The sequence below is a fragment of the Leucoraja erinacea genome, chromosome 6, assembly GCF_028641065.1.
Source record: "Leucoraja erinacea ecotype New England chromosome 6, Leri_hhj_1, whole genome shotgun sequence".
Classification (NCBI taxonomy): domain Eukaryota; kingdom Metazoa; phylum Chordata; class Chondrichthyes; order Rajiformes; family Rajidae; genus Leucoraja; species Leucoraja erinaceus.
The window spans coordinates 67,219,583-67,247,425 of record NC_073382.1 but is presented as its reverse complement, the minus strand read 5'-3'; the positions used below and the strand labels follow the sequence as shown (position 1 = coordinate 67,247,425).

At 42.7% G+C, this 27,843-nt stretch overlaps 1 protein-coding gene across 1 annotated transcript in view; it reads right to left on the bottom strand.

The window, feature by feature from the left end:
* Nucleotides 1–20,666, bottom strand: part of LOC129698256 (melatonin receptor type 1B-like) — a 66,610-nt gene extending 45,944 nt beyond the window's left edge. Inside the window, 1 exon segment of the mRNA XM_055637279.1 lies at nt 19,603–20,666. Within this exon segment, the coding sequence (XP_055493254.1) occupies nt 19,603–19,792 (190 nt within the window). The 5' untranslated portion in view covers nt 19,793–20,666.
* Nucleotides 20,667–27,843: the final 7,177 nt, after the last annotated feature.

The window sequence follows — 27,843 nt, the reverse complement described above, 5'->3', positions numbered from 1 at the left end:
ATCTAAATGGTGGCCGATTGGGAAAGGGGGAGATGCAGCGAGACCTGGGTGTCATGGTACACCAGTCATTGAAGGTAGGCATGCAGGTGCAGCAGGCAGTAAAGAAAGCGAATGGTATGTTGGCTTTCATAGCAAGAGGATTTGAGTATAGGAGCAGGGAGGTTCTACTGCAGTTGTACAGGGTCTTGGTGAGACCACACCTAGAGTATTGCGTGCAGTTTTGGTCTCCAAATCTGAGGAAGGACATTATTGCCATAGAGGGAGTGCAGAGAAGGTTCACCAGACTGATTCCTGGGATGTCAGGACTGTCTTATGAAGAAAGACTGGATAGACTTGGTTTATACTCTCTAGAATTTAGGAGATTGAGAGGGGATCTTATAGAAACTTACAAAATTCTTAAGGGGTTGGACAGGCTAAATGCAGGAAGATTGTTCCCGATGTTTAGGGAAGTCCAGGACAAGGGGTCACAGCTTAAGGATAAGGGGGGAAATCCTTTAAAACCGAGATGAGGAGAACTTTTTTCACACAGAGAGTGGTGAATCTCTGGAACTCTCTGCCACAGAGGGTAGTTGAGGCCAGTTCATTGGCTATATTTAAGAGGGAGTTAGATGTGGCCCTTGTGGCCAAGGGGATCAGAGGGTATGGAGAGAAGGCAGGTACGGGATACTGAGTTGGATGATCAGCCATGATCATATTAAATGGCGGTGCAGGCTCGAAGGGCCGAATGGCCTACTCCTGCACCTAATTTCTATGTTTCTATGTTTCTATGTCTCTCCTAAAGTCCACAATCAATTCCACTGACTTAAGAGCATTGAGCTCCAGGTTGTTGTGATGGCACAAGGATGCTAGCTGTGTCACTTCCTGTCTGTAGGCAGATTCCCCCCCATCCTGGATCAGTCCAATCAGGGTTGTGTCATCCGCAAACTTGAGAAGCTTGACAGAGGAGTCAGTGGAGTTGACAGTGGAGATTCAGTTGTTGTTGTTGTAGAGAGTGTAAAGGAGAGGGGAGAGCATACAGCCTTGCGGAGCTCATACACTGAGGTTTGTGGTTCCAAGATGTGCTTTCCCAGCCACACATGCTGCTTCCTGTCTGTCGGGAAGTTGGCGATCCACTGACAGAGGCATTCAGGCACAGTCAACTGGGAGAATTTGGAGTGTAGTATCTCTGGCACAATGGTGTTGAATGCAGAGCTAAAATCCACAAACAAAATCCTTGCATACTGCTCGTCCCCTATCCATATCTATAACTATCCATATGTTGTTCAATTGTCATTGAACCTAATTCAACTAGTTCATCCTGGAGGGAATTTGGCTACAACTTAATGCACAATTCTAGTAAAAAATGTAAGTTGAGAAGTTGATGTCAGTCCCTACTCATTCATGGTACATTATTGCAATCTACTGCAAAGCAATCAGCACAAATCAATGGGAACATAATTGTTTTTGGTCCAGATGCAGTACAGTTGCAACTGCTTGTTATGTTCTGTTTCCAAATTCTGGTTGCATTCATCTTAATAAAACTCAATTTCAATAGCTGAATGAATGTTTAGCAACACCGACTGTGCATGAATTATCAGACAATGCTTTTTCTTTCCATCTTGGCGATTATTATAATTATCCAATTTGATTAGTTATAGAGCATAAACAGAATCATACAGCACAGGAACAAGCCATTTGACCCACAATCTCCATGCCATTCATGAAGCCAAGTTCAACTAACCTTCTCTGCCAGAATGAGATCCATATTCCTCCATCCCCTATGCATATTCATGTGCCTACCTAAAAGCCTTTTAAATGACACTGTGCTATCTACGTCTACCACCACCCCTGGAAGTGCATTCCAGGCACGCACTATTCTCTGTGTAAACAACTGCCCTGCATATCTTCTTTAAATATTGCCCTTTCTCACCTTAAAGCTATGCCTTCATCTTTGACGTTTCCTGGAAAAAGGTATTAAAGGGGCTGTCCCACTGTGGTGACCTAATCTGCGAGTTTAGAAGAGTTTGCCCTCGACTCAAATTCGCAGCATGGTCGACACGAGGTCCTAGGTTGTCCTAGGAGGTCCTATGAGGTCACTGGAACTCTCCTTCATACTCGAGGGAAGTTTCCGAATGCTCGTGGCCTCAGTTAGGTAGTGGAAAATGTTTCAGCATGTTGAAAGATTTTCCGCAAGTAAAATTTGGTCGGCATGGTTCATTTCAACTCGTAGTGCAGTGGAGTGGGGTCGCTATTTAGTTACAGGCATTTGAGGGCAGCCGTAGGCAAATCTACTTCGCTGACCGGGCATTTTGATTGGCTCATTGGAGTTTTCAGGACCAAGGAAAACCTACCGGCAAAGATCCTATTGCAGAGCTATAGGATCTTTGCTACCGGTAGGTAAAATGCCTGCTAAACTTTATTATACTTCTTAAAAATGTCTCCACTTTGCCCCCGGTAGGTACTCCCCCCCCCTTTATTATACTTCTTCCTCCCCCCTCTCTCTCACTCCTCCCACTTCCCCCCCCCTTCCCCCTCCTTCTTTCCCCCCCTTCTCTTCCCCCCCCCCCCCCTTCTTCCACCCCTTCTGACCCCCTCCTTCCCCCCCTTCTGACCCCCCCCCCTTCTCTTCCCCCCCGCTCGCTCTCTAAAGGACTTGCCGCACACTGTGCAGCCGTTTACCTTCCTCTTCATCGCGGATGTGAATTTCAGACAGCGCTCCCCCGTTTTCCTGGCCCCCGCTTTTGTGATGTGTTTGTGTGTGTGTGCGGTCGGTCGATCCAGGTCACGGTTTCAACGTGGACGGTCGATCCAGCTTGAGGTTTTCCAGTCGAGTGCCCTCAAGCTTGAAGGTTGAAGGCACTCTTCTTAACTTGCGGATTAGTTCGCCGCAGTGGGACAGCCCCTTAACTGTCTTTCCTATCAATGTGCTGGTGCAAGGAGCAAGGATTTAGATTTATAGACCATTGGGATCGTTTCTGGGATAGGGGTGACCTGTATAAAATGGACGGGTTACACCTTAACTGGAGGGAGACCGACGTTCTGGCAGGCAGGTTTGCTAGGGCTACACGTGTAGGTTTAAACTAAATAGTGGGGGGGAGGGATTGACAAATTGGGAGTATAAAGATGGAGTTGAAGGGGAAGTGAGTACAGGAAAAGTTACAAATGTTCGAGAAGTGATAAGAGAGTAAGGTCAGGGCCAATTGCGAGCAGTGCGAGAGCTGAGGTGAATACCGAGGTCAAAGTCTTGTATATTAATGCGTGAAGTATAAGAAATAAAGTTGACGAGCTTGAGGCTCAGTTAGAAATTGGCAAGTATGATGTTGTGGGAATTACAGAGACATGGCTACAAAAATAAAATAGAATGAAAATTAAAAGAGAAGAAATACAACGTAGCAAAGATGAGCGGGAAGCAAGAGGATTGGGAAATATTTAAAGAGGAACAGAAGATAACTAAAAAGGCAATGCAGGGAGAAAAGATGTGGTACAAAGGTAAGCTAGCCACGAATATAAAGGAGGACAGTAAAAACTTCTTTAGGTGAAAAGGAAAACAATTAGTTAAGACTGAAGTTGGACCATTGAAGACTGAAATTATCATGAGGAGCAAGGAATAAAGAGAGTACAGAGGAGATTTACTAGAATGTTGCTGGGTTTCAGCTACTAAGTTACAGAGAAAGGTTGGACAAGTCTTTATTCTTTGGAGCGCAGAAGGTTAAGAGGGGGGACTTGATAGAGTCTTTAAAATGATGAGAGGGATAGACAGAGTTGACGTGGATAACTTTTTTCCATTGAAAGTAGGGAAGATTCAAACAAGAGGACATGATTTGAGAATTAATGGACAGAGGTTTAGGGGTTACATGAGGGGGAATGTATTTTCTCAGAGAGTGGTAGCTGTGTGGAATGAGCTTCCAGTGGAAGTGGTGGAGGCAGGTTCAATTTTATAATTTAAAAATAAATTGGATAGGTATATGGACGGGAAAGGAATGGAGGGTTATGGTCTGAGTGCAGGTAGATGGGACTAGGGGGAGAATAAGTGTTCGGCACGGACTAGAGAATGTAACTAGGAAAATGGACAAGGGAGGGCCAGTGGATGTAGTGACCCTGGACTTTCAGAGAGCATTTGATAAGGTCCCACATAGTAGATTAGTGGGCAAAATTAGGGCACATGGTATTGGGGGTAGGGTGCTGACATGGATAGAAAATTGGTTGGCAGACAGGAAACTAAGAGTAGGGATTAACGAGTCCCTTTCAGAATGGCAGGCAGTGACTAGTTGGGTGCCGCAAGGCTCGGTGCTGGGACCGCAGCTATTTACAATATACATCAATGTTTTAAATGAAGGGATTCAAAGTGACATTAGCAAATTTGCAGATGACACAAAGCTGGGTGGCAGTGTGAACTGTGAGGCGGATGCTATGAGAATCCAGGGTAATTTGGACAGGTTGGCTGAGTGGGCAGATGCATGGCAGATGCAGTTTAATGTGGATAAATGTGAGGTTATCCACTTTGGTAGCAAAAACAGGAAGACGGATTACTATCTAAATGGTGTCAAGTTGGGAAAATGGGAAGTACAACTGGATCTGGGGGTCCTTGTTCATCAGTCAATGAAAGTAAGTATGCAGGTACAGCAGGCAGTAAAGAAAGAGAATGACATGTTGGCCTTTATAACAAGAGGAGTTGAGTATAGGAGCAAAGAGGTCCTTCTGTAGTTATACAGAGCCCTAGTGAGACCACACCTGGAGTATTGTGCGCAGTTTTGGTCCCCTAATTTGAGGAAGGACATTCTTGCTATTGAGGGAGTGCAGCATAGGTTTACAAAGTAAATTCCCGGGATGGCGGGACTGTCATATGCTGAGAGAATGGAGTGGCTGGGCTTGTATACTCTGGAATTTAGAAGGATGAGAGTGGATCTTTTATGAAACATATACGATTATTAAGGGTTTGGACACGCTAGAGGCAGGAAACATGTTCCCAATGTCGGGGGAGTCCAGAACCAGGGGCCACAGCTTAAGAATAAGGGGTAAGCCATTTAGAACGGAGACGAGGAAACACTGTTTCTCACAGAGAGTTGTGCGTTTGTGGAATTCTCTGCCTCAGAGGGTGGTGGAGGCCGGTTCTCTGGATGCTTTCAAGAGCTAGATAGGGCTCTTAAAGATAGCGGAGGCAGGGGATATGGGGAGAAGGCAGGAGCGGGGTACTGATTGGGGGTGATCAGCCATGTTCACATTAAATGGTGCTGCTGGCTCGAAGGGCTGATGGCCTACCCCTGCACCTACTGCCTATTGTGTCGTAAATTTATATACTTCTTTTATGTCTGCCCACAACCTCCAGCTTTTTAGAGAAACAATCCAAGTCTGTCCAGCCTCTTCCTGTAGCTAATACCCCCAATTCCATACAACATTTGGATAATCCTCCTCTGCACCCTTTCCAAAGCCTCCAGATCCTTCCAGTAACGGGGCAACCAGAACTTCATGTAATAATCCAAATGCAGCCTAAACAAACTTCTATGTAGTTACAATGTGACTTTTTGACTCTTCTACTTAATGCCCCGACCTAGAGAAGCCTGCATATCATCCACCTTCTTTACCACTCTATCCACATATGTTGCCACATTCAAGGAGATGTAGATTTAGACCCCAATATTCCCATGTACATTTATGCTTTTAAAGATCTTGCAATTAATAGAAAGATTAAATGAGAACTTACCGTTTGAAGTTTGATCTTTATTTTATGAGGTTGAAGTGAGTGATTACGTGAAGAAGCCCGCCAGCCCGCATGCGCGTCAACCTTTAAAGCAGCTGAATGAAACCACAGAATAATGTCTGACCTAAGCTATAGGAAGATTAACGAACTAGAACTACCGAATGATCTTTATGAGAATAGGGTTGGGAGTGGAGGGCACGTAATCCCTCACTTCAACGTCTCATAAAATAAAGATCAAACTTCAAACGGTAAGTTCTTGTTTAATCTTTTTATTTTATTTTGCAGTCACGTGAGTGACTACACAAAGCTCTGTGATTTCATGCAGTGAACCAAAGTCCATGCAAACATACCACCTCAGTTGACCAGATATGGCTGAAAAAACATTCTGCATTAAAACATGATAATAATAATGGTCCTTTACATCAGGGATAAAGAGTAGATTAATTAACAGAACTGAAAAGTTTACAATCAAACGAACCAGGTCTGGAAATAGGCTTATTATAAAATGCCTGAAGTGTTTGCTCATTCAACCACCCTGCTGTCGCTAGGATGCGGTCCAGCGGAACTTCGATGAATCTTGCTGCCGATGTTGCTGCAGCCCTGGTAGAGTGAGATTTAAATACATCAGTGTCCACTCATGCGAATGCTAATACATGTCTTAACCATCTAGAAATGGTCTGCACCGATATCCTTCAGTGTGTTTTCTGTGACTGATGAACACAGCTAGTTCGGTGCCCCGAAAGTCCTTTGTAACCTTTATATATTATTTAATATATGTGATAACACATAACCTACGATTTGGTGGATATGCCAAAAAATTCAGCTTAAGTCCTAGCACACCTGGTCTAGTTTGCTTAACTAACTCATTTATGTAAAAGGTTACCCTATTGTTAGACATAACTGCCTTATCCAGCCTAAATTTGTGCAATGACTGGACACGTTGCACTGAAACGAGCGCCATGAGCATTATTAATTTATAGGCGAGCTGAACCAAAGATAAAGATGCGGTTGGAGCCCAACTGTGAAGCAGCGTTAAAACTACGTTAATGTCCCATACCTCCATATATCTGGGCCTGGGAGGGTTTTTGTTACGGCCATCCCTCATAAATTTGGATACCAATGGGTGAGACCCGACAGAATGGTGTCCTGATCCCAGCAGCAAGTATGATGATAAACCACTTCGAGCAGTGTTAACAGCACTGTAACTTAATATTTTATCAAAATATAAAGTTGAAAGGAATTACAACACATCAGCTACATCTGCCGAACCGTAAGTTATATCTGAATTAGCACAAAAAACTTCCCAGAGTTTAATGTAAGAAATGTATTGCTTCTTAATGCCGACCCGCCAAGCTGCTGTGATTACGTCCACCGTTCGGTCGGATAATCCGAGCCCCAAAAAAAGTCTTCTTAGACACTGCAAATTAATAGGTTGATTTTGTCATGCAGAGGATGAGATTCCCGAGACACGGGACGAACAAGCAAGTATATACGTTTATGAATAACCATATATGGTTCCGTTAGCATTGCTAGCAGCAAAGGGAACCATGGTTGCGTAGGCTAGTCAGGCACTAATATAATACCCGAAGCGGAGTCTTGCTTGATTTTTGCAACGACCGATGAGGCAAAATGGATGGAAGGCATAGAAGAACATTCCTCCCCAGTCTAAAGAGAATGCATCTGTAGCTTCCGCCCCTGGGTCTGGCCCCCAAGCTACATATCTTGGCAATTGGTGTTCCATAGTGAGCAATAATGTCATTAAACACTTTGTGATTTAACATCCATTCCGTGTGATCATTAAATTTATGAGATCTGGTATCTGCCACCATGTTAAATCTACCCGGCAAGTAGGTAGCTGAGATCCAAATCCTCCTGTTTATACACCAACTCCAAATGAGATTAGCTAAATCATCACAGGATATTGATTTGATTCCACCCATATGATTAATATATGCCACTGCTGTAGTGTTATCGATTTGAAGTTGAACATGCACATCATGTAGCTTCCCACAGTAAGCCTTTAACCCATAGAATGCCCCCAGCATTTCCAGGTAATTGATACCATATTGATGGATCAATGTTAACTCGTGCATGTCCCATCTGCCGCTGCAACTAGAGATGGTATTAGTAGCTCCCCATCCCAGTGCACTTGCATCACTCTGTAGTACAATTAAAGGTTTACTAATCAAAATGTTGCCGGAGCAATGTTGAATATTGGTCGTCCACCATTGTAACTCCGCTATAGATTTAGACAACAATTGCATAGGTCTGTCAAAATGACCTAAATGGGACTTAAGTGCCTGCTCCTTTGCACGCTGCAGATTTTGATAATGCAAGGGGCCAAATTGAGCGACTGGAAAGGCAGCCACTATTTTGCCAATTACTCTAGCCACCTGGCGAATAGATGGCTGTTCTGCAATGAGAAGGTTATTACAGGCTATCATTAAATCAATTTTTTTCCCCCTAGGCAGGTTCACAGACATTTCCAGAGAGTTAATAGTAAACCCTAAATAATCAATAACCCTTGTTGGTATCAACCTGGATTTTACTCAATGGATGAGAAATCCCAATTTCTCAAATATGAGTTTTGTAGCTGAAACAGCTAGCTTAGCCAAATGTAGTGTTTTCCCTATGATCAGGATATCATCCAAATAGCCCATAAGAATATGTTTTTTAGCTGAGCAGACCGAGCACTGGCTTCAGCAGTTTAGTAAATAACCGAGGAGCTGAGGTTAAACTATTAGGTAATGCTTTAAACTGCCACAGCTGTCCCATCCAGCTAAATTTCAGATATCTCCGTTGATTCTTGTGAATTGGAACTGAATAAAATGCATCCTTGAGATCGATCCATGCCATAAAGCAGCCCTCAGAAATTAGTTGTTTAACAGTAAAGACATTCTCCATTTTAAAATGTCTATACTGCACGTATGAGTTAAATTCCACCTCGCTCGGGCTGCCTCCCCATCCGTCTCCTCTCTCTCCCCCCTCCCCCCCCTCTCTCTCCCTCACTCTTCCCCTCCTCTCTCCCTCCCTCCCCCCCTCTCTCTCTCTCTCTCTCTCTCTCTCTCTCTCTCTCTCTCTCTCCTCTCTCTCTCTCTCCCCCCCTCCCTCCCTTCTCCTCCCTCTCTCCCCCCTCCTCTCTCTCTCTCCTCCCTCCTTCCTCTCCCCAACCTATCTCCCTCCCTCCCCTCCACTACCTTCCCTCTCTACCTTCCCCCTATCTCCATCCACCCCTCCCCTCCCACCCCCTCCACTCCCCCCCTCACTCTCTAACCTCCACCTCTCCCCCTCCCTCCCGACCTCTCCCCCTCCCTTCCCCCCCTCACTCCCCCCCCCCTTTCCCCCCCCCCCTCTCCCTCTCTTCCCCCTCTCTCTCCCTCCCCCCACCCTCCCCCCCCCCCTCTCCTCCTCCCCTCCACCCCCCCCTCTCGCTCTGTCTCTTACCCTTCTGTCTCTCTCCATTCTCTCTCTGCCCTCCTCTCTTAACCTCCCCCCCTCCACTCCCTCTCTAGACGCGCCGGCGAGTTGGGGGCTATGCGTCAGTGGATAGGGCTGTTATGGGGTAAAAGGAGAAAATTAATAAAATTAATATAATATCAAACGGGGTGGTAGTTAGTGTGTGTGTGACGCCGCATACGTGGTCAATGCTATAATTTTTTTTTTGCATTCGTCGCGATTAAAAAAAAAAAAAAAAAAAAAAAATCATACAAAGCATGCAAAAAAATGACCCCGCCGATCGCGGCTTCCGCAAAGGGAAGCACACCCACCAGCTGACAGAGCCGGGCCGGGGCCGGGGGGGGGGGGGGGGGGGGGGGGTGGGGGACAGGAGATCGGGCCTCCCCAGAGAGGAGGTCATTCCCTGTGACGGGTAGAGAGGAGAGGGGAGAGAGGGAGGAAGGGAGGAAGGAGTTGTCTTCAGAGCTCAGTGCCCGCAACCTTACCACTTGGATACTGTCTCTTATATTGATTTCTAAGCTCCCTTGCAAAATATCAGCAGGTAACGCACCATGAGGCCCATAGTTCAGGTCAGGGTCATTAAAATCGTGTTGTTTGGATTTTTTTAAATTGCAACGATTGCAAAAAAAATGTTTATAGCATTGACGGTCAGAAAAAGAGAAGGACAACAGAATTAGACATCGATAAAATAGGTGAGCAGACTAGAACTTTATTTCATGAATAAAAATCTATTCATTATTAAGTATTTCAATGGAAAGCTTAAACACAAAATATTAACAATTACAGAGAAACAATAATTATAAAAATGGTCACACTACTTTTAAATTATACATTTCACACATGACCAAAGGGGCACTGCTACTCATGTTTTGCAGTGAAAACTTTAGGCATCAGAAATCAGGTGATAAATGATAAAAATCATAAACATAATCAGAATTTGGCTTACATTAATTTTGCAGTTATTTTAATGCAAAATTAATGTAAACTTTCTGGTATAAATTAGCCGAAGGATTTGATGAAATCCTACTTCAAAAATATCACTGAAAACGGAAAGAAAGGGACATATCTGATATTTTTCTTTGTAAGAACAGATTTACTGTATTTATTTTTGCTTCATCTCATTATTTCATAAGGGTTCATAAGGTTCATTTATTGTCACATACACCAACTGGTGTAGTGAAATTTCACTGGCCAGGCCAGTCATACAATTTTAAAAAGCACTAGACTCAAAAAACACATTTTAATATAAACATCCATCACAGTGACTCCTACACATTCCTCACTGTGATGGAAGGCGAAATAAAGTTCAAGTCCTTCCCTTTTTGTTCTTCCTTGGGCTATACACCATGATCTATATGACTTACAAGATACAAAACAATGGGATTATTACATAAAAAACAGGAACATAACCTAGAAGTTTGGAGACCTTCAGTTTCACTACTGAGTGCTGTATTTATGGAAACACACATACACATAACTTATTAATCAACCCATTTGCATCCAACATACATATCACAAATAATAGAGCTCCTAGCGCAGATCCCTGCAGAATTCCTCCGGTCAATGAACTACAGCCAGGATAGACCCCATCTAAAACACCCTTCAGTCTTCTACGACTAAGTTCTGAATCCAAATGAGCAGGTCATTGGATCCCATGCAACTTAATCTTCTGGATCAGCCTACCATGAAGGACTTTATCAAATACCATACTAAGATCCATGTTCTGTCAGTTTGGTGTTATCACTGTTGGTGAATAGCAGAACCCCATCAAGCTGACAAATAATGCTAACTGATGTATTGGAAAGGGAATTCATGCTTCAGAAATCTTAATTGACTGCATTCTTTGGAGGGTGACGACAAATGTTATTTCTTCATTGCTCACTCCAAAATCTGGGCAGTTTTGGCTGAAATAGCTCAATGCCCCTTCCATGACATCCCATGAATACAAACCTTTGCATCCTGTCTCTTCATATTGGAGGCTGATCTTCCAGTCAGTATTGATACCCACTGGACTTTAATTTAATGTTTATTTGAGTATTGGATCCTAAACCCTCATATAATCCATCTAACAGGCTGCATTCCTGTCACGAGTTGTATTTTTGTTCTAATGCTCTAAGACTTCTTAATCCTTTAATTTATGCAAATTTATCCTTCTATAAGATAACTGTTGACATTATACATTATTTTCACCAGGCAGCAAATGATACTTCTATGGGATTACTTAGAAATCACAATTATGTTCAAACTCGGACGTCCACCAGGGAATCTGGCTAATCAAAAGATTCAGATAATTTAAAAATCCCATTTAATATCTCTGACAAATATCGATCAAATGCATTCTTGAAATAACTGAAAATGTGATCCAGAAATCTGGTGCGCCATCCTTGTTTTACAGGCAAAAAAATTAAATGAAAGCACGGTGAAGAATACACAGACTTTCAAAGTGTAAACCAGCATCTGTAGTTCCTTCCTACATATCTGCCATTTTTGTGTGTAGGAAAGAACTGCAGATGATGGTTTACATCAAACATAGACACAAAATGCTGGAGTAACTCAGCGGGACAGGCAGCATCACTGAATGACTCAAAATGCTGGAGTAACTTAGCATGACAGACAGTATGTCAGGAGGTATGGAGCAACTCAGTGGGACAAGCAGGCATTTTGTGTCTATCTGCCATGTTAGTGCAGGGATGGGATCAAATAGTCATTCAGGGCTCACAACCAAAACAGGCTTTGGTCTTTCTGCATATGGGATTAAATAATCTAATTTCTGTTTGATTCCTCTTTTACCAAATTGGTTTTCCCCGAGTCCAGCTGTTAGCAGATTTATATGATTAGAACTCTCTGTGAAACTAAGAAGTACTACAAATTCCATTATTTCCCCCTAGATTAAAAGCATGACTCAACAAGATGATTTGTAAATGTGAAGAGCAACATTTTTCAAAATACATATGAGATTATCATTGAGTGCGCAAAGTATATTTGAAACTGCATGAATAGGGTGGGAGGAATAGAGCACATTTTCAGAAGATGCAGAAATCACTGGCATCTAATAAAAGGATAAAGGCAAATAATGTAATTCTAAAATTTACATGTAAATGCTCAAAACATTCCTATGGGTTAAACCTGTATTTTATATTTGGTGATATTGCCCTGAGCAACATCACTAGTTTATCTAGTCTCCATCAGAATTGTTTGAACTCTTGGACAAGACTGCTGACAACTGGAGTCAAAGGTATTTTGATGCACACCTGATACTTGTGAACTCTATACGGCATTCACTCAGCCAACCAAAGAACATCTGCTTAAAAGCATGTTCAGGAACTGCTTTGTGTATCATGTGTGGGTAATTTGCACTACGCTGTTGCTGTTCTTGTCAAGACAGGACAACGGCCATGCATCCGTGTAGAAATCAAATAGAGGCAGAAGAGAGTAGAAATCAAGGACAGGAAAGCAGACAGAATAATTTTATGACTAGTTGCAACGGTTTCAGTGTTTGTCAGCATTACTGAAGTTCCATAAATCTAAAGTACTTGTTAAAAATGTGAATAAAGGTATTCTAGAGTGAAGTGAAGACTCATAGAAATAAAGCTGAAGGTAAGAAGCACCCGATTTATTTAGAAAAATAAATAATACATATCCATGCCGAACATGATGCACTGCTAAACTAACATCATTTGCCTGCACAAAATCCGCATGCCTCTCCATTCTATGCCTATCCATGGGCCAATCTAAAAACCTTTTAAACATCACTGCCCTATCTGCCTCCACCACCATTAAGGGCAGTGAATTCCAGGCACCTACCACTCTCTGTGTAAAATTTTGCTCTGTATATCTCCTTTAAACTTTGCCATTTTCACCTCAAAGCTATGCCCAGTAGTCTTTGATATTTCCTTCGTGGGAAAAAAGGTTCTAACTGTCTACCCTACCCATGCCTCTAATAATTATATACATTTTTCAGGTCTCCCCTTAACCTGATGTGTTCTAGAGAAAACAATCCAAGTCTATCCAACCTCTCCGTCTGGCTAATATCCTCTAATCCAGACAGCATTCTTGTAAGTGTGTGGATGGGTGGGAACGACCTTCCCTGCAAAGGAGGACTGGCCTATAGTGAGAAATTCTGGCCCTGCAGTATTATAAATGTGTCCACAATATATATTACTTGTGTGGTTTCCTGAAAACGCAATTTTAACAAGGGAACTGCCACATCTGGATTATTCTCAGTCATTTTGTTTATTAACAGGGATTCAAATTAGATGAGGTTTGTGGCATAAAATAGAAGAGTAGGGACAAGAGATTGAACAAGATGACAGGCAACATGAGAAGTGATGAAAATTAGAGATGTGTGATGGCAAGAATCTTAAGGTGAAATCTGTGAAATTCACAAAGAGTGAGAAGGAAGAAAAGGGAAGAAAACCCTGGATGGTTCCTGCTCTTGGAGTAAGAGGTATTTAACAGTCATCTGGAATTATTTCAGGAATTATGCTGGAAAGACTTTGATTTATAAATCATTAAATGATTTCAAAATGTTATGTAAAAAGTAGTGATGATGATCCTATCTTGAGTGCTCGAAACTAGGTCAAGATTCTGATGTTATTAAGGAGTATTGGTGATTTCAAGAAGAATATAAACTTTACCATACATTTCAAATGATGCACCAAGGCACAAAGACATCAAACAGTTGTTGTTAAAGACAAAATCTAATGTGGAGAAATTTTAGCTTCAGCAAACTGTGACTTAATTGCTTCTCAAGCAGATTATTAGTCATTCACTCTGTTCAGAATATAAGCAGCACACGTAAATGCCCCATAAAGCATAAAGATCAAATGCTGAAAATGTGCAGTGAAAACAAAACAATTTATGCATTCTCAGCAGATCGAGCAATATCACAATTTCATGGCCTACAGTCAGACCTGGAGAAGATAGAAATTGGACGTTTTATGTTGCAGAGAAAAGAGAAAGGATAGTGAGAACAAAGTGGATAACTGATGGCGTGAAGATCAAGAGAGATTGAATAACACAAGCAGTTGTGTTGACTATAGGGTCTGTCCCACTTAGGTGATTTTTTTCAGTGACTACAGACGACTAGGCTGTCGCCACATGGCCGCGGGGTGACGCCTGTATGTTCGTGAAATGTTCAAAACCTTTCGGCCACTGTGGGCTTGACGTAGCTTGACGTAGCTTGTCTTCTGCTGTCGTCGGTTGTCGCCAGGATGAAGCAGGTTGTCGCCAGGTGACATAGGTTGTCGCAGGGTGAATTCCATTGGCGACTACCTACGTCAACCGGCGACAGGTACCACCAACTGAATTGTCTTCAGTTGTCGCCGACAGGGTCATAGCTTGTCACGGGTGGACGCAGGTTGACTTTGGTTGCCGTAGGTTGTCGCCTGTGTGGTCGTAGGTGTGGTCATAGGTGGACGCCCTAGTGGGTCATCGGTAGCTTTCCGTAGCTTGACATCTACTAGGTGGTAGGTTGTCGTAGACATTGTCGTGAGGGGCATCAAGTCGCCATTTTTTTTGGCGAATTGCTACGACTGTGACTGTCGCCGGGAGTCACCGAAAATATCACCTAAGTGGGACGGGCTCTTAAGAGTTGGGTGATGAAGGTTTGTTAACTGGAATTGATCTGACTGGAGGTGATGTAAATGGACATGAATGAGAATGGAAGAGAGATAAAAAGCAACGCTATATGTGTGAAATATCAGCCTTTGCAGTTGCTGGAAATCTGAAATAAAGCTTATGCTGGAGATGTTAATAGGTTTGGCTAGCATCTATAGAGGGAGAATATTGTAATTAATGTTACAGGGGTACGGCCTTTTATCAAGAGAGTATTATTGTCACATGTCCCAGATAGAACAATTAAATTCTTACATGTAGAAAGGAACTGCAGATGTTGGTTTAAATCGAAGAAAGACACAAAAATCTGGAGTAACTCAGCAGGACAGGCAGCATCTCTGGAGAGAAGGAATGGGAGACGTTTTGGGTCGAGACCCTTATTTAAATTTTTACAATGAAACGTAGATATTAATGGGAAAAGGTAGCCATTTGAAATTGTTGAATTGAATATTCAGTCCTGTGGGTAGCAACGTGGCTGGTCAGAAGAAGAAGCGCTGTTCTTCAAGCTCACAGTGTGATGTTTTTCTCTCTGTCTGGTGATTTAAGCGCATTCATCATGCTACTGTCCCACTTAGTGGCCTCAACTATCCTCACAATCAGCCTGATTCCATTCACTTCAATTGTATTTTGATATGGAGGATGTGGGAGAACAAATATCTCCTTTTTGCTATATTCATGCTGCTATAGTGTTGTTCCAACAGCTAAATCCTTTGGAATAAATCATTATACTGTGCACTGACATGGCACAAAAAAACAGATGTTTCTTTGGTGTAAGCATTTCAGCAACCATATCCAATACTTGTTTAATCAATTGTATTGTTTCAACTCAATTGCATGTAGTGGATATCAGTAGAGGTAACACTAAGTATTGCAATATGATTCTTTGTTTTGTATTCTGTTGCCACTGTACATTGCACCAATACCAGGACCTCATTCACTGTGATTTCTCTCAGGTTAAATATCGCAGCTTGTTTTCTAATCTTTAATATACCCCATGATAATTATAATACATCCTGTAGCTAGCCCTGACAGATACCCCCATGGGTACCATCAGTTATCTCTTCAGTACTTATAGCATGTTTTCTGTCTATTGAAATGCATCTTCTTTCTGATGTGAAATTTATTTTGTTCCTGTTGGTGTCAGACAGCAATTATCTGATATTTCTTCTTTCTACTTTCAAAGATTTTAATTTTTGTTAGAAGGTGAACGGAAATGTATTCACATCTGAAGCAGATAAACTAGGTTAACTTATCAGCATCGTTTTCAACCTGCAAAGGGAAGAATTTTATCGTGGAACTGCTTTATTTCAATAAACAGCTGTTAAACTGACAGGCAGAAGTATTGCATAAAAGAATCCTGAACCTTTTAATGGTAAGATTCGATGCATCAGATGTACTAATTTCCTTGTTAACATAACAACACAAGGATCCAGTTGAGATCATGCATCTCTGTATCTCATTTGGTTTTACTTTAGTATGCTGGAGAATTACATAAAACTATAATTGCTTGGTTTAATAACTGTGCTGATTTATTGAGGCGTAAACAAGTGTATGCCTGAAGTACAAATAACAGATTAACACTTTTAATTATTTTCCTCAGAGCATTATAGATAACCAAAGCCTCCAATCAAAAACGGACCCTTGATAAATATTCTATGGCAGTCCTTGAGCTCTCAGTTTCACATCACTACCAGGTTCTGAGCCCCTGCTGACTGCACAGTGGCAGTCTCGCACTTGCGGTACAAATTCCTTTAAAGTTGTGCCATAGGTGTCGGACTAAAGGGTTCCAGTTAAGCCAGGTTTATTACATGCACCCTAATTTCACAATCCAAAGGATCACCAATTATAGAGAACCAAAGGCGGCGGTAATAAATGGGAGTGAAGATGTAGTAAGGTGCATGGATATAGCTGAAGATACCATTACTAAAAATATTTGCTAAGCCCAGTCTTTGTTATCTCCTTTGTTATAGTCATCTCCCAAACTATCACACATTCATATTTGAGGTACAATTGGTGAAAAAAATGCATGCTCTGCTAATGGTCATGAAGATTTGAATTACTACTTTAGTTTTACTCAGGTTATCCACTCAACCTCTGATGCATGTCATGACATAAATTCTGCCATAAGCAGTGGAAAACGCACAACATTTTAGAGTTTGATCCTCCAAACAACATGTCACTAAAAATAGTCCTTGATATACTTAAGGGTGGCAGCTTGATGCAGTTTCTTTTAAATTGGGCTGCAAATGGGTTTATCACACAATAAATAAGCAATTCAATTGGCAGGGGAGTGTTCATTAATTTGTTAACTTCCTGTCATTGCGTTATCTCAAGAAAAAACCTTTCCCAGCACATTTAAATGTAAGCCTATCCTGATGCTATTTTTTCTTAATGTATTTCTGAGCAGGATGTGGTATGCCATGGCTTTCATTAGTGCAACTTTAGTTCAAAAGCTTACCTATGTGCTTCTATGGCCACCTGCTGTGGTATAACTCCCAGTGCAATACATGGGCTAATAACAGTCCTTAATTTCACTAACTCACAAGCGATGTGGACTGTGGCCGGAAATGGCCCAGTCCCTGATCTATTCCTTCTGAAATGATGACTTTGATCAGCCTGTCTACCTTCTGCATATATATGTTACATCACACTGGAAGGACACTGTGAGAACATTTTGATGTATGGTCTTCCTGAGAGATTTCAATATCATAACTGTCCATGGTCCTCACGTTTCTCTTGTTCGGCACAGACACCACATGCTTACAAACTTATATGCAACAACGCCTGCCCATCCACTTTCCAAGTCAATCAATGCTGACTTAGAGGTCAGTTGTATCTTAGGAGCCAAATATATTGAAGTGGTGAAGCTTTAGATAAAGGAGGAGGACTGACTGAACTTTGTTGCCTTCCACCACAGTGAATAATGCTGTGGTGGATGTTTGTGTTAAATTCTATTGTGTATTGTGTGTTCCTTTGTTCAACTGTATTGCTGCATGGCAAATTAATTTCACTGTACCTTAGTTGGTACATGTGATGAATAAATTTGACTTTGACTTTGGATCTAGAGAATTAGTAGAAAATATTCATAGTGCTAGTCAATGACTGAGTAATAGAAAGTGAAATTTATTGCTAATTCTAAACAATAGGTAAGCTGTTACCAAGCCACCTTTTGCTACTTTTATGGCTTTTCAATGTCTATTATTCAGGGAGAGTTCTGTTTATGAGGCAATTGATGCAGATTGAAAGTTTCTTCTTCTGTGTGAGTTCACTAGTCCATGTCATACTGTTTTCTCATACAAAGCCCAACCGTGAAATCATTTGGCAATAATAGATGAAAGAATCTGCAGTGTTTTTAGTTACATTCAAGGATGCCTTCAAAGATGCAGCACAGTTGGAAAGACAACCCCCTATTGTAACACAGTATGTACAATAGTATGCAAATAAGGAAAATCAACACACAGTTGGCATTGTATGTTGGTGGCATGTAGCATGACTCAATTGAACACATATCAATGTGGGGATGGACACTGATGAAAGGTTAGTGCTGCATATTGCACGCACAAAACTAAATAGTAAACCTTAAAACAAAATAACTCGTTTTTAATTGATAATGTTACAATGATAGAGATGGTAAACTCTACCAAATCAAAATGCGAACATATTTTGAAGCAGTTATGTAAGTGTTTACTAAGTTTGGGATGACTACAGAGTGACTCCAGAAAGGATTTGCCATTTTATTACATTTTCCAACCAGCCTTCAAATTCGGTCTATCTACTAGAGTAACTATTCTGCTTTACAAATTTGTTTTTATATGTTAAAGTACTACTTCCATTATTCTACCTTCACAGCACAACTTAGACTATACCCCATTGATATCGGTAAAACTGGTACATAATCACCATCATTGCCAGGGAGGAACACGAGGAAAACAAAGGCATGTTGGATCAGTTCCAATGTAGGGGCAAATAATGAAAACTAAGGAATGATTTTGCCAAATATTCGAAGGTTGTTCCAGAGGATATACGGTATTTGAATGTAAAAAAATGCCAATGGATAAATTACAAAGATTCAAATAAAATCAAGATATGAAGAGAAAAACTGGTTCTTAGATTTCCTTTAGAAATGTTTGAATTTGATAAACCATATAAATGGTAACTTATTATATATATTTTCTCTACCATCCTCCAACACTCTTATTAGAATAATTTGTTTTCCACCATTTTCCCGCCAGCCAACGAGCAGGGATGTCGATTCAACAGTGCAGTTGTCTTAGGTCTTGTCTACTGAGTTATCTATAACTGGTCAGCAAAATACTTCCAGTGAGGCAGACGGGAGGCTCATCCAGAGTTCCCACCACGATCGTTACAGCAGCTGAGAAGCGCTGAGGTGATCTGTGCACACCTCACGAGCCGGCTCAAGTACTTGCCGAAACGATGCAACCTTTTACCCTTTCTCGCTGGAACCTTCTGCTTGTTGAAATAGTTTCAGTCATTAGATATTTTAATTTAACGCTTATTTATCCAAGTTACCCCTTTGTCTAGGATTTGCTTACAGCCCTTCAATCAAAGCCGCTTTTGATGCTGTAATCACAAGTGGATGATAGTTTAATATAACTATGCACATTTTTATTTCAGCTGAAGCAGCTTTGACCTATAAGAGACACCACTTCCACCTTAGATCTAAACTCGCCATTTCCCCGAGTCCCATCTTTACTTAATGCAAAGTTGAAAAACTAACTGAGAGGCGTTGCATTAATACCGGAGCGCTCTGCTGCCAAAGTGCTATTTCACATCAAGTTCGCAAAGAGAATCGATTGTAATCTCGCTGCAGCGTGAGGCGCGGTCTAACTTACCGGTATTTCTCAGTTTTTTATTTCGAAAGACGGCCATGATAACGAGGAAGTTGCCCAGGATGTCCACAGCCGTGGTGAAGATCAGCACGCTGGAGAGCGCCGTCACCGCCCAGGCCGGCCGAGGAGACCCTTCCAACGCAGGAGACGGGGCGAAAGCGGAGTAATTCCTCACCGAGACATTCTCTGGCATGTCTGGAAGTTTGTGCCGCACGTCCGACAGCGTTGGCACGGGTGGTTGGAAAGCGAACGAAAACTTCTAAATATAGCAAAATCTTTTCCGCCTTGTTGCCATTTGGAAGAGGAACTGGCCCCGCTGATGAGGCGATGTTCTTAATGCGCTCAGAGCTGCTCCGCCAGCTAGTTATTGCATCCACTATTGATGAATTCAGAGTGGGCGTGTCAACCTACCTCTTAAATTCCTGAATGTCGGTCTTGTTTCTTTCTCTGCACGGTTCCGGGGCTGTCGCTCTAGCCTGGCCGTCAAGGCTCTACCACAGACACGGGGCAGGGGGCTCTCTCGGTACTAACCCTTGGGTCGCCAGCCCTCTCTCTCTCTATCTCTCTCCCTGTGTGTCTCTCTCACCAGTCTCCACGCCACAGCCTGCAAGCCGACTCAATTAGTTCTGGAAGAACTTACGCGTGGCAATCGTCCACGTCCCCGAAATGCTGGAGTCGAAGCGAGTATCCCCAGGCTCGCCTGAGGAGATGAAGATTAGTGGAGGAATGCAGAGTAACGTTCACGTCACTCCCCCCCAACACCACAGTCAATGTCACACCGTTTACATTTATAACACTCGCCGCATCGCTCACCAAGTTAAATTGCCACCTGCTCATTTATTTGTCAGATCCAAACAAAATCCCTTTTTAACACAGATGCAAGATGTTTTATAGGTGCAATTGCGTGTACAAAACAGTACGTGGTGGTTTAACACACGGGCAGGATTGGGGAGGGGAGGGACATGCCACGTTTCGTGTCGGCGCCCTTCTTCAGAATGGTTGCCCATCCATTCCCTCCACCGATGCTGCCTGACTCGCTGGGTCACTCCAGCACTTTGCGTTTTGCTCAAGATTCTAGCACCTGCAGTTCCTCGATCATCTTGTCCCAGTCCATGTACAGCGAGTCTGATCGTACTCACCCGCTCCCCCCCTCCCCCAACTGCTTTCAAGTTTTTTACGGCTTTGAGAGGTAGGATTGGGCCAATGAATAATTGGCCCGAACTCTTGGAAATGGTGTCGGGCGGCTGTAGAATAAACTTTTAAATCGCTACCACGAGTGTTTCCATTTAAGACACTTCTTAACATTTACTACTTTGATCAACGTTTTGCCCCTTCATGTCTCTGTGACAGATTTTGTATAGAAACATAGAAACATAGAAATTAGGTGCAGGAGTAGGCCATTCGGCCCTTCGAGCCTGCACCGCCATTCAATATGATCATGGCTGATCATCCAACTCAGTATCCCGTACCTGCCTTCTCTCCATACCCTCTGATCCCCTTGGCCACAAGGGCCACATCTAACTCCCTCTTAAATATAGCCAATGAACTGGCCTCAACTACCCTCTGTGGCAGAGAGTTCCAGAGATTCACCACTCTCTGTGTGAAAAAGGTTCTCTCTCATCTCGGTTTTAAAGGATTTCCCCCTTATCCTTAAGCTGTGACCCCTTGTCCTGGACTTTCCCTAACATCAGGAACAATCTTCCTGCCTCTAGCCTGTCCAACCCCTTAAGAATTCTGTAAGTTTCTATAAGATCCCCTCTCAATCTCCTAAATTCTAGAGAGTATAAACCAAGTCTATCCAGTCTTTCTTCATAAGACAGTCCTGACATCCAGGAATCAGTCTGGTGAACCGTCTCTGCACTCCCTCTATGGCAATAATGTCCTTCCTCAGATTTGGAGACCAAAACTGTACACAATACTCCAGGTGTGGTCTCACCAAGACCCTGTACAACTGCAGTAGAACCTCTCTGCTCCTATACTCAAATCCTTTTGCAATGAAAGCTAACATACCATGAAGTTCCTTCGGCGATATTGTCACCCACATGCATCGTATAAGTACAAGGTACAGGGTATTGAATACAACGGTGACAACCTGTATTTCGGTGGAGTTAATAACACAGAGAAAATATCCCTGAGGAGCTTCACTGAGCCTTCATCGACGTATTGCTCTGAGCAAGTTATCTGAGGTCGTTGCAGGTCAACGTTAGATTGAGTTTACTCGCAATTTACCAATTGTAAATATACTATTTGTCTTGTGCTAGATGATGTATTCAAATTCAAATTGGATTGAAATTGATTCAAATTGATCCACACTCCATATGAAATGTCAAAGGATCGGTTTATATTGTGTACTGAATAAATAGATCAATGCGGTTTTTGATTGCATCTACCTCATAAAGTTGCTGTCCGAATCACAGTGCGCGTCGGACGAGCAGAGATGAAACCCACATTGAACTATGTTTAACAAAGGCAGAGCCAGAGGATGTGAATCTACGACAAGTCACCGTTACCATACTTCGGGGGGGGGGGGGGGGGGGAGGTGGAGCAATCCAATGGGATTACCGGAAAGCAAACAGTTATAAAATAATGCGTAGGAAGGAACTGCAGATGCTGGTTTACACCGAAGATAGACACAATATGTTGAAGTAACTCAGCGGGACAGGCAGCATCTATGGAGAGAAGGAATGGGTGACGTTTTAAGTCTGAAGAAGGGTCTCGACCAGAAAAGTTACCCATTCCTTCTCTGCACAGATGCTGCCTGTCCCATTGAGTTACTCCAGCATGTTGTGTATATCTTAGTTATAAAATACCTTTCATAGGCAATCCAGAGTATTTCTTGCTTTGAACCATTCAGTGCAGTGAGAAAGCTATTGAATAACAATTAAAGTGAGAAATTTAGAAAATAATCCTCTGCAATATTTTATTCAATTTTTGTAAATATAAATAGGTACCTATTACAATATTAACAAACCGGTACATTCCTTCAACTAGTGCTTGAGGCGGGTCCCTTTTCTCAAATCCTAATACTCAACAATAGGTTGAGTACTGGACGAAATGGACATATTTTGGCTGACAAGTGTAAGATGCTTGGCATTCCCACATATAACGAAACCAACCGCTGGTGAAACGCTTCTCGCTGCCAGTTCTTACAATTTAATCTGGAGCACGCTCGGTTAAAAGGAATGGCAGTAATAGTGTAGGACGGAATTACAGATGCTGGTTTATACCGAAGATAGACACAAAATGCTGGAGTAACTCAGCGGGTCAGGGAGCATCTCTGGAGAGAAGGAATATGTGACGCTTCGGGTGGGAACCTTTAATCAGACTGAAGAATGATTCCGACCCGAAACAACACATAGTCCTTTTCTCCAGAGATGCTGCCTGACTGTTGAACGATGGAGGCTTTCCAGGCGAGTGACCAAAACCTCTGGCGACTCATGGAAACCTTGGGTGGGGCGCAAGGTCACCAGAGGTTTCCGTTCAGGTTGCCTAAGTGGGACAGGGGCATACTTCAGCATTTATTGTATATCGAAAGTGACAGTGTGTTGTTTTAGCCAATGACTGTATTGCAATCTTATTTTGAATATTCTTTAACATCCCTGAAACACCAGTTTAAAACAGAATTCCGAATAAGATGCACACCAAAAGCTGGAGTAACTCAGCGGGTCAGCCAGTATCTCTGCAGGAGAGGCATAGATGATGTTTCGGGTCGAGACCCTTCTTCAGACTAAAATGTAATTTGCAATTTCCACAAATGATCATGCATGTTTGTGCGGATATTTAATAAAGATCTATTGGGGTGGGCAGAGCTGAGAACATTGGGGTCATAATTTGTGTACCATTTCTTGCTTTAGTAGTTCAATTCTGGTGCAAAATCTGGCATAAAGGTGTATTTCCCAAACAGACAAGGTTTCACACACGTCAGGGTTTTAAGACAGGATGACATTGTCCATCTTAAACTATATAGTTTAATCTCTTGTACAGGGTTCCCAATTGCAGTGCATTGCTTCATTAGCTTCTTAGCTGATAAACTAAGATGTAGACTTTGGGGGATGGGGTTGAGGGAGGGGGTGTGGGAGAGATGGGAAGGGGGGTGTCACACTGTGACTGAGTTCTGGAGTTCAAATGGATTACATCAGTCAGGGCACCATTGTTTACACTCCAGGCTTTTTCACGCTGAAAAGACAGTTTCAAGAAAAGCAGCTATTGACATGTAACTGTTAATTAGCAGCCACCAATCACTAATCAGGCTTCCACTTAGTTGCTTGGCAATGGGTATGATGATGTTCATTTGTATCATTCAACCATTAACCCAAACATTTAAAAACTGTTTAACTTAATGTTGGCAACTTGGAGACTAAAGCTCATTATTGAATAGATCAGTCTTTTATTTTCTTCAGAAATGCTTGCTAGTACTTGATGAATAGTTCAGTGCATTCTTTCCAACTCACGATTGATGCCGCATCGATACTCCTGGAGAGGTAATTATTTTAACATAGTAATGAATCGCACAACTTAGCAACCTTTGTGAAGAATTTGAATGTAGAGATCAGATCAGTATGAATTCTCTGAAGAAGGATCGCGCCGACACCCATTCCTTCTATCCAGAGACGCTGCCTGCCCCTCTGAGGTAGAGTGCATTCAGAAAGTATTCAGACCCCTTGACTTCTTCTACATTTTGTTACGTTACAGCATTATTTTAAAATGGATAAAATTAATTTTTTATCATCAATCTACACACAATACCCCAAAATGAAGAAGCAAAAACAGGTGTTTTGAAATTTTTGCAAAGTAATTAAAAAAAAATAACTTAAATATCACATTTACATAAGTATTCAGACCCTTTGCCATGACACTCAAAATTAAGTTAGGTTCATCCTGTTTCCATTGATTATCCTTGAGATGTTTCTACAACTTGATTGGAGTCCACCAGTGGTAAATTAAATTGATTGGACATGATTTGGAAAGGCACACACCTGTCTATATAAGGCCCCACAGTTGACAGTGCTTGTCAGGGAAAAAACTAAGCCATGAAGACGAAGGAATTGTCCGTAGACCTTCGAGACAGGATTGTGTTGAGACACAGATCTGGGGAAGGGTATAAAACAATTTTGGCAGCATTGCAGGCCGAAGAGCTCAGTGGCCTCCGTCATTCTTAAATGGAAGAACTTTGGAACCACCAGGACTCTTCATAGAGCTGGCTGCCTGGCCAAACTGAGCAATTGGGGGAGAAGGGCCTTGGTCAGGGAGGTGACCAAGAACCCGATGGTCACTCTGACAGAGCTCCAGACTTCCTCTGTGGAGATGGGAGAAATTTCTGGAAGGACTACTATATCTGCGGCACTCCACCAATCAGGCCTTTATGGTAGAGTGGCCGGACGGAAGCCACTCCTCAGTAAAAGGCACATGACAGCCCGCTTGGAGTTTGCCAAAAGGGTTGTTTTCTCTGGTGTTCTGGTCTGATGAAACCAAGATTGATCTCTTTGGCCTGAATGCCAAGCATCACATCTGGATGAAACCAGGCACAGCTCATCACCTGGCCAATGCCATACCTATGGTAAAGCATGGTGGTGGCAGCATCATGCTGTGGGAATGTTTTTCAGTGGCAGCAGCTGGAAGACTAGTCAGGATCGAGGGAAAGATGAACGGAGCAATTACAGAGAGATCCTTGACGAAAACCTGCTCCAGAGCGTACTGGACTTCAGACTGGGGTGAAGGTTTACCTTCCAACAGCACAACGACCCTGAGCACACAGCCAAGGCAACTCAGGAGTGGCTTCGTGACAAGTCCGTGAATGTCCTTGAGTGACCCAGCCAGAGCCCGGAATTGAACCTGATCGAACATCTCTGGTGGGACCTGACAATAGCTGTGCATTGACGCTCCCCATCCAACCTGACAGAGCTTGAGAGGATCTGCAGAGAAGAATGGGAGAAATTACCCAAATACAGGTGTGCCAAACTTGTAGTGTCATACCCAAGAAGACTTGAGGCTGTAATCACTGCCAAAGGTGTCTCAACAAAGTACTGAGTAAAGGGTCTGAATGCTTATGTAAATGTGGTATTTTGGTTATTTCTTTTTAATTACTTTGCAAAAATTTCTAAACACCTGTTTTCACTTTTTTATTATGGGGTATTGTGTGTAGATTGATAATAAAGAAAAAGGAATTAAATCCATTTTAGAATAAGGCTGTAATGTAAACAAAATGTGGAAAAAGTGAAGGGGTCTGAATACTTTCTGAATGCACTGTACGCCAGCATTTTGGGTCTATCTCTGGTTTAAACCAACATTTGCAGTTCATTCCTACACGGTATGAATTGTGCAATATTTCCTTGATTCATTTCAATAGACCAAAGCTTGTCTGAGTCTGGATGACCTGAATGCCTGAACTCATAATCACAAATCATTCTGTAATAGAAATTACAACACCAAAGCCTATTCCTACAATTCATTGAAAAGGCAATGTCTCGATGGATAATGGGTTCCACAACTTCAGCAAAAGACCTGAAAGAATGGCTATCAGTCTGAAATGTTGCTTAACCTTACAAACGTTTCTTAATTTGCTGAGTCTTTCTGACACCTAATTTAAGATTTCTGGCATCTGCAATATTTTGCAGGCATGAGAATGGTGCTTACATTACAGTGCCAGCGGTTCCAGGACATGGTGGAAGGAACATTTGGATATAGTTCTGGCACATTTTTCATTGAAAATCTCGGAGGGACTCGGTCTCAGAACATATCCCAATGCTGGTACACTCTAGCACCGTGTGGGAATTGTGACCTCTAGAAAGAAGCGAGCTATTTGGCAGTGCCAAGTATCTCCAAGAAGGAAATCTGTTGCTGCTGCAAGATACTGAAGACTGGCAACAGTTTAAAGAGGAAGCACATGTTTTGGGGATGGCTTCACCAGAGATCTTTAAGCCAAGTGGAATAACAGCTCTTGGGGATAGCATAGCACAAGTGCCGACTCACAAAGTGGTACAGTTGACAGCAGATACACAATATCAGAATTAGAGCAATATGTGCACTTTGATAAATTCACTCTAATACTCAGTTAATGGAGACAATTCCAATATAAAGAGCTTTAGTAAAAAGTTTACATTTGAAATCCAGTTTATACGTACTGTGTTAAAATTGATAAAAATGTGTCATATATCCAAAGACAGATTATTTTTTGCCAACTAAGAAAAAGTTACCTACAATACAATACAATACAACGGTTTATTTGTCGCATTGCACAAAAAGTGCAAGTGAAATGATACGTCAGCAGCGATACAATGATAAAGGGCACACACAAAAACACAATAAATTTTTAACATAAACATCCACCACAGCATTCATCACTGTGGTGGAAGGCACACAATTTGGTCAGTCCTCCTCCATTTCCCCCCGTGGTCGGGACCTCAACCCTCCGCAGCCGTTGCTGCGGGCGTCCAGATGGTAAAAGGACAAGGTACAAGTCCAGGTAAGTCCATAGTCGGCTCCTCCCCACCGGAGACCGCGGCTTTTAGTTGGTGTAGGCCGCAGGCCGGCGGCCGAAGATTTAAAGTTCCCTCCACGTCGCAGCCGTAAGCACCGCAGTCTGCAGGGCCGGCGGTCGAAGCTCCCCTCCAGGGGTGATGTTAAGTCCATACCGGACCCGCGGTAGAAGATGGCCGCGGGCCGGCGGTGGAAGCTTCTTCTTCCCCCCGGGTCCCCCACGAGGGATCCCGGGCTGTAGACGCCACGCCAGCTGGAGCTGTGCAGACCGCGGCTTCAGGCTGCCGTCTGCTGCGGGCCAACGGAACGGAGCGCTCCCCTCCAGCGAGCCCCAGCTCCGTGCTGACAGTCCACGCTGCACCCGCTGCCGGAGCCCCGAGCCCCGGGCGCATCTCCGGGAAAGGCCGCGCCGATCCTCGCTGTTAGGCCACGGGGGAGGCGACCTGGAAAAAGTCGCCTCTCCATGGAGGAGGCGGCCGAAACGGTTTCCCCCTTACCCCCCTACACCACCCCCCACACAAAACACACTAAGAAACACTAAAAACAGACTTTAAGACATACTAAAAAAATAAAAAAAGTTGAAAAGACTAACACGCTGCTGACAGGGCTGCTGCCAGTGCAGCGCCCCCACCGGTATGCCTAGTCACCTAATCATTTTAAAAGCAAGCAACCTCAGTTACATATTAATGCAACGTCAATACATACAGGAAGAATTGAAATAGTTTCCAAATAAATCTGAGGTCAGTGGCTTTACAGCTGCCATGTATC